This window comes from Miscanthus floridulus, chromosome 18, assembly GCF_019320115.1.
Source record: "Miscanthus floridulus cultivar M001 chromosome 18, ASM1932011v1, whole genome shotgun sequence".
Classification (NCBI taxonomy): domain Eukaryota; kingdom Viridiplantae; phylum Streptophyta; class Magnoliopsida; order Poales; family Poaceae; genus Miscanthus; species Miscanthus floridulus.
Window position 1 is genome coordinate 122240441 of NC_089597.1, and position 16319 is coordinate 122256759.

The window sequence follows — 16319 nt, forward strand, 5'->3', positions numbered from 1 at the left end:
TGTTTAATCTGTTGTGGTAACATTGTCAAAGCTCATCGTTTGACATATAATATAATTGCCATTATTCACTTAACTGGTGTCTCTACTAAATGAAATTCTAAAACGAAAAAAAATCAAATAATGGTGTCATTCTCGAATTGGATTTTGAGAAAGCATAATATAAAGTGAAATCATCCTTCTACACCATTCTTTGCAAATGAATGGAATTTCACGTATATGGTGTTGAATCGAGGACTTTTGCGACAAAAGGGATGTGTGGGAGTTAAAGGGAATAATAATAATTGGCCACTATAAATGGCTTCGGAAAGGGTGGTCTTCTTACACCAACACTTTTAAATATATTTTTGCGGATATGTTAGCAATATTATACTAATAGCAACAGCTAAGGAAATTGGGCAATCATAGGAATAGTCCTGCATTTAGTGGACGAAGTATCTCTAGACTTGGTATATAAGCGGATGATACTATCGTTTACATGAGACAAGGCCTTCTGTTTTTTTTTTTTGCGAACATGCCAAAAAATATATGTTATCATTAGATAAATCTCTGAACATCCCATGTCTAGACCAGTCTAGTTACGAATCGTCAAGCAGTCGTGTGTAACATCTACAATGCCCTCCATGACAGATTTGATAGACATGTAAATCCTAGCGCACCCATCTAGCGTGGCGAGCTCAGCTCCCTCAGTGTGACCAAGAAGACAACTTCAGTGTAGGTCTTCGAGCCGAGAGGCATCATGTGGGCATAGAGGCCAGCTAACATCTTGGCGTTGTGGTAAATTTGGCGGAGACCCAACCATGCTTAACTACAACGGCGAAGGTGCACAACTGAGCAATATATGTCTCTACATGTTTCAAGGGCGTTGTCGCCGTCAAACGTACCACCTGGTGGGGTCGGGGCAAGAGAGCTATGCAAGTGGAGATAATGACTTAGACTCTCTTTAGAAGGGCTCCTTCAGCAAAATCATAGTTTGTCCCAGGCTCCCAGCTTCACATTGATATGGGGAAGAGAGAGAAAAAGTGGCTCTATGATACAGTGCTAACTACAATGAATTAGTAGTCGGAGCTAGAGCACCGAAGACCTATGACAAATGACTTCTTATTAGGAGTGGATGTCACTTCTTATAAGCGAATAACAACCTGTTGCAACGTACGAACACACGTTTTGCTAGTATCATGTAACAATCAACTGTATATGCCTTTCTCTTTTTATTTATTTATAATAATAAATATATAGACAGTTTAGTAGATCATAGGGAATCAGCGTGGTTGTTGCTTCTGCATGTCCTATTCCTCCTCTGCTTGATTCACTTACGGTTAAGACTGATGAAAAGGAACTAACCGACTAACCGTTGTCAGTCAAAAGGAGAGAGCCCCCGTAATCTCGGACTCGATCCGATCTTATGGCGCGTTCTTTTAGCTAACAAGGTGACAAAAGCATGGACCTCGACGAAAAGCCATCTCCATCTACACGCGCGGCCGACCGAGCCTTCTGGGCGGCGAAATCGCCATCCCATCCACCCATCCATGCTTTCGTTCTAGAACATGCTGTGGCCGATCCTGGATCTCCTGCCTCCTCTTCTCGCCCATCCACCCAACTTGTTTTATAAGAAGGCCCTCGTGGCCGCCATGTAACTCCTCGTCAGTCGTCACTCGAGCTCGAGCGCCATCTCTTTCCGAGTAATCATCTGGCCGCTAGCGTTTGTTAACTTCCTCCTGCGTGCGTACGGCCTAGTAGAGTGCATGGCCATGGCTTCCTCTGCATCAGCTCTCCTCCTGGCGGTCTCCCTCGCCGCTCTGCACTTGTGCTGCCGCCATGGGCAGGGTGCCGACGGCCGGCAGCGGCAACGGCATCACTGCCATCTACAGCCTCGGCGACTCCATCACTGACACGGGGAACCTCGTCAAGGAGGCGCCTCCGGGCATGTTCGAGACCATCAAGCACCTCCCCTACGGCGTCACGTTCGGGTACCCGACCGGGCGGTGCTCTGACGGCCTCCTCATGATCGACTTCCTGGGTATGTATATGACTTCACTTATTTACAGAAGCTGCTAAGCTCAGTACACAGTCGTGATCGTGACATGCATAAGCACAATGCATTGATCTCAAGATCTGATCGATCTGCTTTCGTGATCCACGTCTATATATGCGCAATGCATATGGATGGATGATGCAGCTCAGGACCTGGGCCTCCCATTCCTAAACCCGTACCTGGGCAAGAACAAGAGCTTCGACCACGGCGTCAACTTCGCCGTCGCCGGAGCCACCGCCGTGGACCCGGCCGACCAGTACAACCTCACCGTCCCCGTGCCGGTCGCCTCCAACTCCCTCAAGGTGCAGCTCCGGTGGTTGAAGGACTTCCTCAAGTACACCTTCGGCACCGATCAAGGCAAGCAAAACACTTCGTTAATTCCTCCTCGATCAACCGTCCTCAGCTCCCTCCATGGATTGATGCATCACTGCAAGGCTCAAATTCTTGCATTGTGTGACTGCATGCATGCAGAGATACGCAGACGGCTTAAAACTTCTCTGGTTTTGGTCGGGGAGATCGGCGGAAACGACTACAACTACGCCTTCTTTCAGGACAAGCCGGTGGCCGAGGTGGAGAAGCTCATCCCAGGGGTCGTGAAGACCATCATCGACGCCGCCAAGGAGGTGCTGGACATGGGCGCCAGCCGAGTCATCGTCCCTGGCAACTTCCCCATCGGCTGCGTGCCGGGGTACCTGGCCATGAACGCCGCCAAGTCGGAGCCCGCGGACTACGACTCGGCGGGGTGCCTCCGGGAGCTCAACGACTTCGCCGCCAAGCACAACTCGAGGCTCCGGCGCGGCGTCGCCGACCTGCAGGCGTCGTACCCGGACGCCGCCGTCGCCTACGCCGACTACTTCGACTCCTTCCTCACCCTCCTCCACAACGCCTCCACGCTCGGTACGCACGCACGCACGGTCACTCTCACACACATGCCGGCATGCGTAACGCGATTCGTGCAGTGCATTTTGACGCGTACGTACGCATCTCTGTCTCTGTCTCTTCATCAGGTTTCGACGCGGCGAGCACGCGCAAGGCCTGCTGCGGCGCCGGCGGCGGCGAGTACAACTTCGACTGGCGGCGGATGTGCGGCTTCGACGGCGCGGCGGCGTGCGCGGAGCCGTCCACGTACCTGAGCTGGGACGGGATACACATGACGCAGGCGGCGTACAGGGCCATGTCCAGGCTCATCTACCACGGCAAGTACCTGCAGCCGCAGATACTGAGCTTCCCGGAGAAATACGGCCAGACGTAGATTCGCATCATCATCATATATAGAATTTAGGTAGAAATACACTCGAAACTCCGGCTACAAATAAGGCTCCGAATGGTTCAGTTAGCTGTCTTGGTAGTACTACTAGGACCTGGGAGCGTCAGTCAGCTGTATCGGTATATGCTATGATCTCTGTACTCTTCAAGCTGTGAGCGAAATACACGTTGCAGGCTTCCAGCATGTAGCTGGTGCAGTCAGCTGCAGTGCATCCATGATGAACACAGAATACAAACGTGTGTACCAGAATGGATGCAGAGGAAGAAACTGTCAACAAGGCATGAGTTGTTCATACCTTGTCCTGCTGCCCCTACAGGTACGTAGAATTTTTTAATGGGATGGGATTTGTCACAAGAATCAAGGCTGGTTTCGTTCAGCAGATGAGGATGGCAGAATAGGCAACGGTGAAATATTTAATGGCAGAATAGGCGATGGTGAAATATTTACACTGATTTGATAACACACAGTTATAAACTCAACATCATGGTGAACTATTTTTTATACAAAGCTCATTGAAAGTGGAAAGCAGCATCGTCAAGTCTGGGTCTAGTTCATGCTTCTTCCAAGCTTCCTCAAATTGTTGTCCCTTGCACCTGCAACAATAAACCTTTTATTACTACACAAGAAACAGAGATACAGGGCAAAAATGGAAGTGGATACAGCAACATTTTCCTAGTTCATACGGTACAACCAATACCAAAGGCCATAGGCTACATCCTCATTAATAAAAAAACTTCGCCATGTGTGCGCAGTACACTCACCCTCATCCCTCAGGAGAAAAAGGGATGTTTAGCACAAAAGGATGAGAAGATAGCGAGAATAAATACATAATCAGAACCCATCCCATAAATGAAATAATGTAACCTCTATGTTAAGTTCCATTGTAATAATCCCAATTGCTGAGCTGGATACATCAGAAGGTAGCATAAATCAATTTCCAAACACTGTTTCCAAATAGATAAATGAAGTGAAAAACATCATCACTATGCAAGCTAGTGACTCCTAGGAAATAGAACCAGCAGCCAGCAAGACAGAGTGCACTGTTTCTGTTTTAATGAACTACTCTGAACAAAATGGATTTTCATAGAGCAAGTCTGATTGTCACTAAAGTAGCTCTTACTGTGCCACTATGCATGCACAAGAACTGTTACTAAAGGAGAGTTGCTTACTTCTGAAGCAGTACAAGTATCTCCAGTATATGATCTCGCATGACTTCACAGGTTGCTCCTTGTCGCTGATTCTTTATATAATAGAACAAGCTCGTCCACCAGCCTATACACAAAAGAAATGGATTTGAAGTCACTCGTTAGTTAATAATGGCATAACGCATTATTCCAAATTTCAAAAAAATAACACATTATTCTGACTTTGGATCAGGAATATTTGATGCTATAATATAGGGTGCACAGCAAGCAGAATTTGATAAGTAAGAAGACATATATCACATCTTCTAATACCTTAAAGTATAAGGTGACTTCCTGATCCAGGTAAGCTTGATAATGGCATGGATTTGCTTTAAAGTCTGAAAAAATATTCATGGATCAAATTCATAGAAAAAATCCATAATCAATTAGGTTAACAAATTCCATATCCATAAATTGGTGACATTATCTGATAGGAACAAAAATGTGGAGATGTATTATAGTACTTTCTTTTAATGCTAATTAAGAATCCGAACATTTTCCTTACCAGAAGAACTGTTTTATAATCATCAGTGTGCATCCATTGGAAAAAGAGTGAGAAAAGGCGGCGAAAATGTGCCAATACGAAGAGGCCCATAGCATCGAAAACTGGCCCAATAAGGGTCAGCCACGCAACACGGCGCTCTTTATTTAGTGGCTGCCGTTCCAGGTGGCCCAACATCTCACTAAGCATTCGATCATACCTGGAACCAGTTTAAAAAATGAAGTTGAATAAAAGAAAGACGAGGGAGTTCAAGAAATATAAACATATTTTGTGGATGTTCATACTAGAGCCGAGCAAGATTTTGCAATGCAAGCATGAACTCATATAGAATGCAAAATATCAGCCAATAGTCAGCTCAATCACTTAAATATTGGTTGTGTTATCCACAGTTACCACTAATGTTTTACCTATAGGTTGTTCAGCAATGATTCTGCATCTCCCAATATAACTACAACAAATGCTATATATCCCTTAAATATGTTCAACTTTTTGGTCCAAACCATTCAATTCACAAATATTTATTTTTCACAAGCTATCTGTGCCTCATTTAAACAAAGGCAATCATTTTTCCCTGAGCCATCTTCCTCTAATTTTTTGGTGCAAAATTTAAGGGATACCATACTACCATAGTGCACAGTTCAAAAACTGAATTGAGTCATAGAAATACATATTTATCATATAAAATTCTGAATGTCCACAGTACAGTTCAAAAAAGGATTTAAATTAGAGAGAAACTTTACCAAGGGCTCCGAGGATTGCTCCGCTGTGTGTATGTCAGCAACAGCACAGATACCTCAATAACCTGGTACCATAACTCATCATCCGCAGGAATGTTCTGACAGCATGCGTCAAGTATGGCATCTTCGTACAAACTTAATTCCGTTACTTTCACATTCTTCGCTATGTGTACAAAACTAACCATTCCCTGTACCTGTCAATTATATGGAACAATGTCCATCAACAGGGCCAAATCTTGAAATGTAATTAGACGACAAAATTTAAATGAATGGTACCTGAGACAAAGTTGGCACTAACATACAGTCTATACTACTGTTATCCCCAGTAGAGAAACCAAAACAGCACTGTACCTTAACTTCTGGTGACCAATGATCCAAGGTTGTCAAGGGCACATGGAATGACTAACCAACACAAATCCCCAAGCTTAGGGTAACTTACCTGAAATACAAAAATAGAAACTGAAGTAAACATCTCTATGCAGCCACATCACTACTGCTTCACTTACTGATACAGTTCTGCTGCTGCTTATGCTAGTATTACAAGTTAAAATGTTCTCATACCAGTAAGATTATATCCAAAGAGTACCAAATTCTCCCAACATGTAACAATCAGCTTCTTTTGAACTTCTAGTCTTATTATAACCAAACCATTGGCAAGAACAATGCCAAAGCACCCATCACGGAGCACAAACCTGAGACACCAGCCACCGGAACTGGTGCGCGGCGACCGCAGCGTGCTCCTTGGGCGGCTTCACAGCGCCAATTTCGTCGCTGTCAGCGTCGACGCACGAGTCCTTCACCACGGCCTTGAGAAGAGGCGCCACCTCCGGCGCCACGGCCACCACCATCTCCCCGACGCTGCCCCAACCTCCCGCCGCCGCCATCTCCTTCACCGCGGCGGCGGCCGCGCCCGCGAGGCCCGCCGGGACCCAGTGCAGCGCGGGGTACTCCGGGGAGGCCGCGAGGACGGCGGCGCAGAAGAGGAGGAGGTCCCCGGCCTCCTTGCCCGCCGGCTCCTGGGCCTGGGGCGGGGGAGGGGAAGGCGAAGGGAGGAGGGCGGCGAGGAGGGACTTGACGGAGGCGGATGAGCCCGCGGGGGGCTCGTACGGCGCCGCGGCGAGCGAGTCACGGAGCGGCGCGGAGATAGTGAGCAGAGCGGCGCGGGGGACCGCCGCAACGGCGGCGTGAGGCATGGCGGACTGGAGGGTTGTAGCGCCTCGTCGCCGGTTGCCGCCGGCGTCAGTGAAGGGTCGTTTTTGCAAAACTCCACCTGCCATTTTTTGTAAAATTATTAATTGGGCCAGATGGGCCAAAATACAACGATCTTTTCCACATGAACAGGCCTGACCGGGGGACCAGTCCAGGTCGTATGCGACAGGCCCATAGGGAAAGCACGATGGGGATTTTTTTTTTGATGGGAAGCACGATGGGGATTGCAGGGCAGGTGGCAGGACGCCATAGGGCTAACCCAGCTGTACCTCACCTCCCAGATCGTTCCAGTCCTCTTCTAGTTATCCCAGCTTTAACCAATTTTAGGATAGGGTTCACACGGTATTAGGAGTGTAACTATCAACGGAAAAAGCCTGGCAAATACAGTACAAATAAAAGCAGAAAAAAACATGAATCTTGGGGAAAAAATCATTTAAGCAACATGGCGCCCATAATAAACACAATAAGCATCGGTGACATCACACTTCACTGTAAAAATTCACACTTACCATTCTTCGTCTCGCCTGCAACAGTGGTTAGTTTTTGCATCTACCTTAATAGTGTTTGGGGGGAAAAAATAAGTATGAGTACCAGTGAGTGAGCCTTCGAGCGAATACTACGGGCAGCGTCAGCAGACAGACGCACGCACGAGCGAAAACTACGGGCAGCATGAGCAAGCAACCAGACCAGCTTGATCCCATCGCAGCCGTCGACGTACCCTACGGTGACGATCCAACGGTGCAGATCTCCCGGACCGGACGCTTCGAGTGCACGGGGCGTGGCGGTTGATGGGCACTGTGCCCTTGTCCCGTCGTCCGGTCCACTCGTTGCGTCCCCGCCGAGACAGCGAGGCTTCCTCCCAATTCCAAGTTCCAACCCAAGCCCGAACCCAGGACCTCCGTCCATTCCGCTCGCGGCTGCCTCCGCCCAAAACCCAATCCAGAGCCAGGCCAACCAAACCCTAGGCACCCGCGCCACGCCTCGCGGGCGTGGCATCCATGGGCTGACCGCGTCGCGGTGGGGAGCCCGGATTCGGAGCTAGGGTTCCGCGGTCCTCGGCGGCACCGCCATGGAGTGGGACAGCGAGTCCGACGGCGCCGGCAGCGTCGGCGCCGGCGAGGAGGAGCAGGAGCAGGAGGAGGAGGGGGAACGGGGAGGCGAGGGGGGAGGTGGCGACGCCGGGGGCGCCGGTGGGATGTTCACGTTCGCGATTGAAGGCATGCTGCGCGCGTCCGGGCCGTGCGGGCTCGTCGTCACCGACGCGCTCGAGCCCGACTGCCCCATCATCTACGTCAACCGCGGCTTCGAGGAGGCCACGGGCTACCGCGCCGAGGAGGTCCTCGGCAGGAACTGGTCGGTGCTACCTTATCCCGTATATGCTTTCATTTCGATTCGTCACTCAACCAGTTTCATTTGGTCGCAAGGATTGCTCTGTGCCACTTAGAATCATACAGAACCTACTGTTAGTTCTTTTGTTAGCTATATATGCTTGTAAGCATCTGCGGTCATGATTCTGTTTCTTAGAAACGAGCTTAGACTCTCATTTTAGCTGTTAGAGTAGTCTCCCCTTTCAACTGGTCACACACCAGTTTCATTTGGTTGGAAGGATTGATCTGTGCCACTTAGAATCGAGCAAAACTTACTGTTGCTGTTAGTTCTTTACTTAGCTGTACGTTGTAAGCATCTATTGTTGTCATGAATTTGAGTAAGAGAGCTTAGACTGGGAGGTGCTCATTTTAGCTGTTAGAATACGCTTCCTTTATGTGAAATAACAAGTGCCATCTTCTTGCTATTGTTAGGTGCAAGGGTTGGCCTCCTCTTGCTATTGTTAGGTGCAAGGAACCAAGACGTAGTATTATGCTTTTGTTTGTTTCATCATGGTTTCTGTGTTGGTGATTGAGTATAAAAGTGCGGTTGCAATGATAGGTGTGTAGCAGGACTGGTCGGTGCTACCTTATCTCTTTTGCTTTCCTCGATTTGTTTCACAACAATTTGGTTTGGCTTCAAGGATGGGTCTGTGCCACTTAGAGCAGAGCTTACTGTTATTTCTTTTGTTAGCTACGTTACAAGCCTCCTTTAGTATTAGAGGTGATCTTAGAGTGAAGGTGCTCAGTTTAGGTGTTGGAATACTCTTCCTTTCAGCAAAATAGCAAGTGGCATACTGGCATCCTTTTGCTACTTTTAGGTGCAAGGATTGCTGCCACATAGAATCGAGCTAATATGTAGTATTGCTTATCTGTTTGTTGTCATGGGTTTCTGTTTTCATAATTTTAAATATTATTAGAAGTTATTCGGCTTTGCTACTAGAACACACACATAGAGTGAACTGGAAATAGTGGCTTCATTTTGGTACTTTCGGATTCCTCTCTACTGCTTGTGTTCATTAGCTGCTAGAAAACCTTTCCTGCTAGCGCTGGTTGTCTATTAGAAGCGAGCTTAGACTGGAAGGTTCTTAATTTAGCTGTTATAATGCTCTTCCTTTCAGCAAAATAGTGTCTTTCATTTGCTATTATTAGGTGGAGTGATATCCATTTCAGCAAAACCATAGTATTGCTTCTTCTTTTTTCTGTTTCGTCATGGGTTCCTGTGCAATTAGAATGGTAGTTGTTTGTTTTTTCTGTTACATTAGCTGCTAGAAAAGCCTTTCCCGCTAGCGCTGTTTGTGTATTAGAAGTGAGTAGACTGGAGGGTTCTTTGTTTAGCTGTTATAATGCTCCCCCTTTCAGTGAAATAGCAAGTGGCATCCATTTGCTATTATTAGGCGCAAGTGGCATCAATTTCAGCAAAAACGTAGTTGTACTTTTTCTTTGTTCTGTTATGACGGTTTCCTGTTTTGGCGATTTTAAGTATTAGAAATGCAGTTAGCATGATAGGTGCTTGATTTTTCTGTTATATTAGCTGCTAGAAAAGCCTTTCCCGCTAGCGCTGTTTGTGTACTAGGAGCGATCTTAGACTGGATTGTTCTTCCTTTCAGTGAAATAGCAAGTGGCATCAATTTGCTATTATTAAGTGCAAGTGGCATCCATCTCAGCGAAAGCGTACTATTAACTTTTTTTCTGTTTCGTCATGGGTTCCTGTTTTGGCAATTTGAGTATTGGAATTGCGGTTAGAATGACAGGTGTTTGGTTTTTCTGTAACAAGACTTGCACTTTCAGTGAAATGGAAAGTAGTGACATCCTTTTGCTACTTTGGGCTTCCCCTCTACTGTTTTTGTTCATTTAGCAGGTATAAAAGCTGCGCGAACAAACCACAGCTATCCGAGTAGCTCAGCTGGTATGTACGATGCACAAGTGAATACTACTGGCAGCAAGCAACCAGGCCAACTTAATCGCATCTCAGCCAGTCCATGTAACCTCATGGCCATCACCCAATGGTGTAGCGGACCGGATTCTTACGGTTGACGGCCACTGTACCCTTGTCCCATCCACTTGTCAGTGTCCGACTCACTCCCTGAGATTCCAACCAAGCGTGAACAAACCATCTCTGCATTGAAGGCATGCTGTGCGCATCTAGGACGTGCGGGGTGGTCGTCAACTCGTCGTTGATGCGCTTGAGCCCGACTGGCCCATCATCTACGTCAACCGCGGCTTCAAGGAGGCCACGGGTTACCGTGCCGAGGAGGTGTTCGGCGTGAACTGGCTGCTGCTATTTTATCCCATAATATGCTTTCCTTTCAATTCGTTACACAATATTTTCATTTGGTTCCAAGGACTCATCTCTGCCACGTAGAGTCGATGGTTCTTTGTTAGCTAATAGGTTTTAAGCATCTATTGTTGTGATTTTGAGGATTAGAAGCGAGCTTAGACTAGGAGGTGCTCAGTTTAGCTGTTGGAATACTCTTCCTTTCAGCAAAATGGACTGGCATCCTTTTGTTTTTGAGATAATTCCTTATTTGACACCAGACAAATGACCCGTTCCTTTCTTGGCCCTCAAAAAATTTCCGTTCCCTATTTGACACCGAGTTCAACTTTCATTCCTTATACGACACTCCGTAGGATTTTCCATCCGTGAACCGTTAAATGCCCTGTGAAAAGACGATTTTGCCCCTGTGGGCCCCACCACCCTTCTCCCTCCTCTCCTCCCCTTCTCCCTCCTGTCCGCGCCCGTATAAGCAGCACGCTGGCGGTGGAGAAGGCAGGCGCGTCGCGGCCCCCGCCGGCCGTCCCCATCCTACAGCCGGAGCCCCCTCTCTCCTCCGACGAGCCGCGCCACCCTCCTCCTCGGAGGAGAAGAGGGTCAGCTGCCGGCAGATCCGGTCGCCGACGTGCGCCGCCGCCGCAACCAACGGAGAAGAAGAGGTGACGCGCCGCCGACAGGGCCAGCCACGGACCGGAGCCGCAGGCGGGGAAGAGGAAGAGGCGACCACACATGGCAAAGGGGCTACGGCGGCGAGCAGCGCACACAACGCAGTGAGAGAGGAGTAGTGGCCCCAGCAGCGGAGGCGTACGAGCCGGGTACCGGCTCCTCCCGGTGACCATACATGCGGTGGCGTAGGCGACCGTGCTAGGGGCTGCCGCTCTGGGGGGCCACCCACGGCAGTGCGCTGCATGCACAGGGGCCCGACGCACTCGGGCCGCCCGTGCTAGGGTTGCCGTTCCGAAGGTCGCCCGCGTCGAGGCCTTCCCTTGCGGTGCCAGTGCGCCACCCGAGAATGGCCATGCCTGCGCCGGCGCGCCTCCCGCGTGGGTGGCCACGTCGGGAGAGAGAGAGAGAGAGAGATGCGCGCACGGCGGGGGGAGGGGAGGCGGGATAGCGGCCGCGGGCCCGTGGTTGCCAGCACCGGCGGGGTCCTGGCCGCTGCGCCGCTAGATCTGGAGGAAGAGGAGAGAGAGGGAGGAAGAGGAAGGAAGGGGCGAAGCTGGATCGGGAGGGGAGGCGACGGAGCGGACGAAGAACGGATGAAGATATATTTTCACCGATGATGAATCGCTGGCAACGAGAAGAGCCGTGAATCAAGGGTGGCGCGGCTTGTCGGAGGAGGGAGGGGGCTCCGGCCGCAGCGGCGGGGACGGCCGGCGGGGGCCGCGACGCGCCTGCCTTCTCCACCGCCGGCGTGCTGCTTATACGGGCGCGGACAGGAGGGAGAAGGGTGGTGGGGCCCACAGGGGCAAAATCGTCTTTTCACATGCCATTTAACGGTTCACGGATGGAAAATCCAACGGAGTGTTGTATAAGGAATGAAAGTTGAACTCGGTGTCAAATAGGGAACGGAAATTTTTTGAGGGCCAAGAAAGGAACGGATCATTTGTCTGGTGTCAAATAAGGAATTATCTCTTTGTTTTTAGGTCTTTGTTTTTTGGTGCAAGGATTACTGCTGCTTAGAATCAGGCATCTGATTGTGCAGACTGCAGGGTTTGCCTAATTGAAAATTTATTAGAATCACGTTCTGATTCTTTTTACTCTGGATTAGAATCAAGTCGATTTATTCTAGATTAGAATTACTTAATCATATATCTTCCAGTATGTGAGTTACCTTTGATACTTCTCAATTATAATGATTTCATTCTAGGATTGTTTGGCATGATACCATACTACTGATTACAAAGAAAATCATTTGCTTGGCTTTAACTGGCATGGTATTGATGTTTTTGAGGTCATGTCCTTCAATATTGTTTGGAGAGAGAAATATCTACCCCAACTTGCTTGGGACTAAAAGGCTTTGTTGTTGTTGTTGTTGTTGTAAGTTAGCACTTCAGATGTGAATCAATAGATTGATTTCTAGGGAAAGAAAATGATTGACCTGATTAGTCGAGGTTTTATGTTTAGTCAGTCTTTTACCTGTCCAGTTTGCTGGAATAATTTTGTAATTGATGATTGAACAGTTAATACTTGATAATGGTCGATACTCAAGAGGTCTGATGCGATTTTCATCTGTACTCTGAAAACTATGGTAGCTGCTCTATGGTAGGTACATGTGATTTAGAGGGATTTCCAAGATATTAGCCTAGACGAAAATTGCACCAACAAGCTGTAACTCGAAACAGGGAACATAGAGTAGTGTAAGGAAATGATTAACTGGGAATCTGTAATTCTGCTAAAAGTAGTAGATAAAAGTGAAGATTGGAAAATACCGTGAATGCACATTGGGTCCTAAACTTGCTTTTGCTTCTTGATGAATGCACATCAATTCTTTTAAAACCTTGTATTTGAGTAAGACTTGCAGATACATGATTCATATCAGTAACTAGTAATCCAAGTGCACTTTGGTGTTCTTTATGTTGGATTATAGTTCAAAGATATCTAAGATATTTAAAATTCCGTTCGTATCCAAATAGGTACAATACTTATCCATCTGATATAATGCAGTTGTATCGTCAAATAGGAATTTAGAGTGAGCCGAACATGCCACTTTATGTCTAGTTTGCAGATTTATATGTTTCACCCTATGCAAGTAGATGTTTAGCGTCCTGTGGTGTAGCTTAGTTGGTTACCTTGTTTTGGCTCCATATCAACATTCTTACCCTGTGTATTTAAGTATATTATCTCGCATTTGTTGTGTTTGGCTGCCAAACACCATTGTTCATGTTAAAACATGCAAGGATTTAGGTATTGTCATGGGCTAAGACAACCATACTCGGATTTTTGTGGTTGGCAGCTCCTGTCTGCATGCATCTCTCATCTCTGATTGTTTCATTATTTTCCTAAATTATGCCACAATAATACAATATAACCTATGCAATTTATTTATTGCTCTATTTACTGTGATATTTCTTCTCTCTTTCAGCCGATTCCTGCAGTGCAGAGGACCATTTGCTCGAAGGAGGCACCCCCTAGTTGATGCTGCAGTGGTATCAGAGATTCGAAGATGCATAGACAATGGCATTGAATTCCGCGGTGATTTACTAAATTTCAGAAAGGATGGAACTCCATTGATGAACAGGTTGCATCTGACCCCTATATATGGAGATGATGAAACCATAACCCATTATATGGGCATTCAGTTCTTCACTGATGCTAATGTTGATTTGGGACCATTGCCCTGTTCAATGACAAAGGAACCAGTGAGGTCAACACGGTTTGCTCCAGATAACTCATTTCGACCCATTTCTACGGGGACAGAGCACAGCAATTTCTGCCGGCAATATTCTAGCCTCTTCCAATTAACAGATGAAGTGCTTTGCCAAAGTATACTGTCAAGGTTGTCACCAAGAGATATAGCGTCTGTGAGCTCTGTGTGCAGGCGCTTGTATCATTTGACAAGAAATGAAGATCTCTGGAGAATGGTTTGCCAGAATGCTTGGGGTAGTGAGACTACTCGAGCTCTTGAGACAGTGCCTGCCGCAAGAAGGCTGGGCTGGGGTCGGCTGGCAAGAGAACTGACAACCCTGGAAGCTGTTGCCTGGAGGAAATTGACAGTTGGGGGTGCAGTGGAGCCATCTCGATGCAATTTCAGTGCCTGTGCTGTGGGGAACCGTGTTGTTCTCTTTGGCGGGGAAGGTGTTAACATGCAACCGATGAATGACACGTTTGTATTGGATTTAAATGCTAGCAATCCAGAGTGGAGGCATATCAATGTGAGCGCAGCTCCTCCAGGTCGCTGGGGCCATACTCTGTCATGCTTAAATGGCTCTTGGTTGGTTGTTTTTGGTGGATGTGGAAGGCAGGGTCTGCTTAATGATGTATTCATGTTGGATTTGGATGCAAAACAACCAACCTGGCGTGAGATACCTGGAGTTGCACCCCCAGTTCCACGTTCATGGCACAGCTCCTGCACTTTGGATGGAACGAAGTTGGTAGTTTCTGGTGGCTGTGCTGATTCAGGTGTACTCCTCAGTGACACATATCTTCTTGATGTAACCATGGATAGACCAGTTTGGAGAGAAGTTCCTGCATCCTGGAAACCGCCTTCTAGGCTGGGGCACTCAATGTCTGTGTATGGTGGCAGGAAGATCCTGATGTTTGGTGGTCTTGCTAAGAGTGGCCCTCTGCGGCTCCGGTCTAGTGATGTGTACACAATGGACTTAAGTGAAGAAGAGCCTTGCTGGCGATGCCTCACTGGTAGTGGAATGCCTGGCGCTGGAAATCCAGCTGGTGCAGGTCCACCTCCTCGCCTGGATCATGTTGCTGTGAGTCTGCCAGGTGGAAGAATTTTGATATTTGGTGGCTCAGTGGCAGGTCTTCACTCAGCATCACAGCTTTATCTGTTGGATCCAACTGAAGAAAAGCCGACCTGGAGAATACTGAATGTTCCTGGGCGCCCTCCCCGGTTCGCCTGGGGCCACAGCACCTGTGTTGTTGGAGGAACAAAAGCGATAGTGCTTGGTGGACAAACTGGAGAAGAGTGGATGCTTACAGAAATACATGAGCTTTCTTTGGCAAGCAACTCAGTTTGAGTTCCGGAAGGGTTTCTAGTAAAGTTCCTCGCAAATTAGTGCGGCTTCTCATGCAACCTGAAGCTTGATTTGTCTTCACCAGCATAACTAGAAAAATGAATGATGAGCATACTGAATCTTCTGGCAGTTACTTGGATTTACTTGGAAGATGATATGGTTTCCACTGGTTTGCTCGCTCTATGTAGACAAAGGGTAGTGATATGTTCATTTTTATTGCCGTTTGTTTGGCCTTTTTTACCAGATAATTACAATTCATAAGCTACTATTGTGGAATGAGTACCAAATTTTATATGTATCCTCAGATGTTTCTGACTTGCAATATGTTAGGAAAACAAAAGACTATACCCTGTATATAGTTTAATCTTTTGATGTACGGTACATGGAAAACTTGAGGCTGCTGTCTTGTGGCACAGGCGCACAGCTTAGAAGGCGTGATGCATGGTGATCACCGATCAACCATGTTTTTGTATAGAACTTTGTAATATGTAGAAATTTCAGTCTGGTGAGCTTAGCTCAGTATCGGTTTACTTGTCTTTTATTTCACATGTTGTATTATCATGGACATGATTAAGGACAGTGGTTATGTTTATGCAACAATGCCAAACTTCAAGTGTAATTAATTGTTTTCAGGACAAACTTGATAGGATCATACTCGATGGTAAACGTATCGAGAGGAGGTTGCAGTTCCTCGTCAGGCTGCAGGTTGCCAGATAAAATTTGTAGTCAAGTGATAGCATAAGGGGCGTCTACTCTGCATGTTAACGTTTTGCCTTCCTCACGTCCAAAGTTTGAAACCTTGGATCAAATCTAATGGGTGCTAGCCTGACCATCACCCAAATTTGTAACCGTGCGTGCAACACCCTAAGAAAGAATTCATGTGCCTTTTAGGTGTTTTATCACTTGTTGCAAAATTTTGGATTTTTTTTAGTGGTCGACATTTTAATGTTCAGTGACAACTGACATCATCGCTGTAGCTCGTTAACTTCAATTGCTGGGTGGAGAGCTGCTGGACGCGGACGTGTTACGTGTAGAGCCCGTCAACCATCGTGCGCCGA

General features: G+C 47.3%; 1 protein-coding gene and 2 pseudogenes across 1 annotated transcript; 2 read left to right on the forward strand and 1 right to left on the reverse strand.

Moving 5' to 3' along the window:
* Nucleotides 1-1499: 1499 nt before the first annotated feature.
* LOC136520076 (acetylajmalan esterase-like) lies at nt 1500-3583 on the forward strand (annotated as a pseudogene).
* Nucleotides 3584-3715: 132 nt separating this feature from the next.
* LOC136520073 (uncharacterized protein At2g39910-like) lies at nt 3716-7030 on the reverse strand (annotated as a pseudogene).
* A 737-nt stretch (nt 7031-7767) lies between these two features.
* On the forward strand, nt 7768-15880 carry LOC136520072 (adagio-like protein 1). Its single transcript, XM_066513471.1, has 2 exons — nt 7768-8284; nt 13656-15880. Exons 1-2 carry the CDS (start codon nt 8001-8003, stop codon nt 15262-15264), a joined length of 1893 nt encoding a protein of 630 aa, XP_066369568.1. The 5' UTR covers nt 7768-8000; the 3' UTR covers nt 15265-15880.
* Nucleotides 15881-16319: the final 439 nt, after the last annotated feature.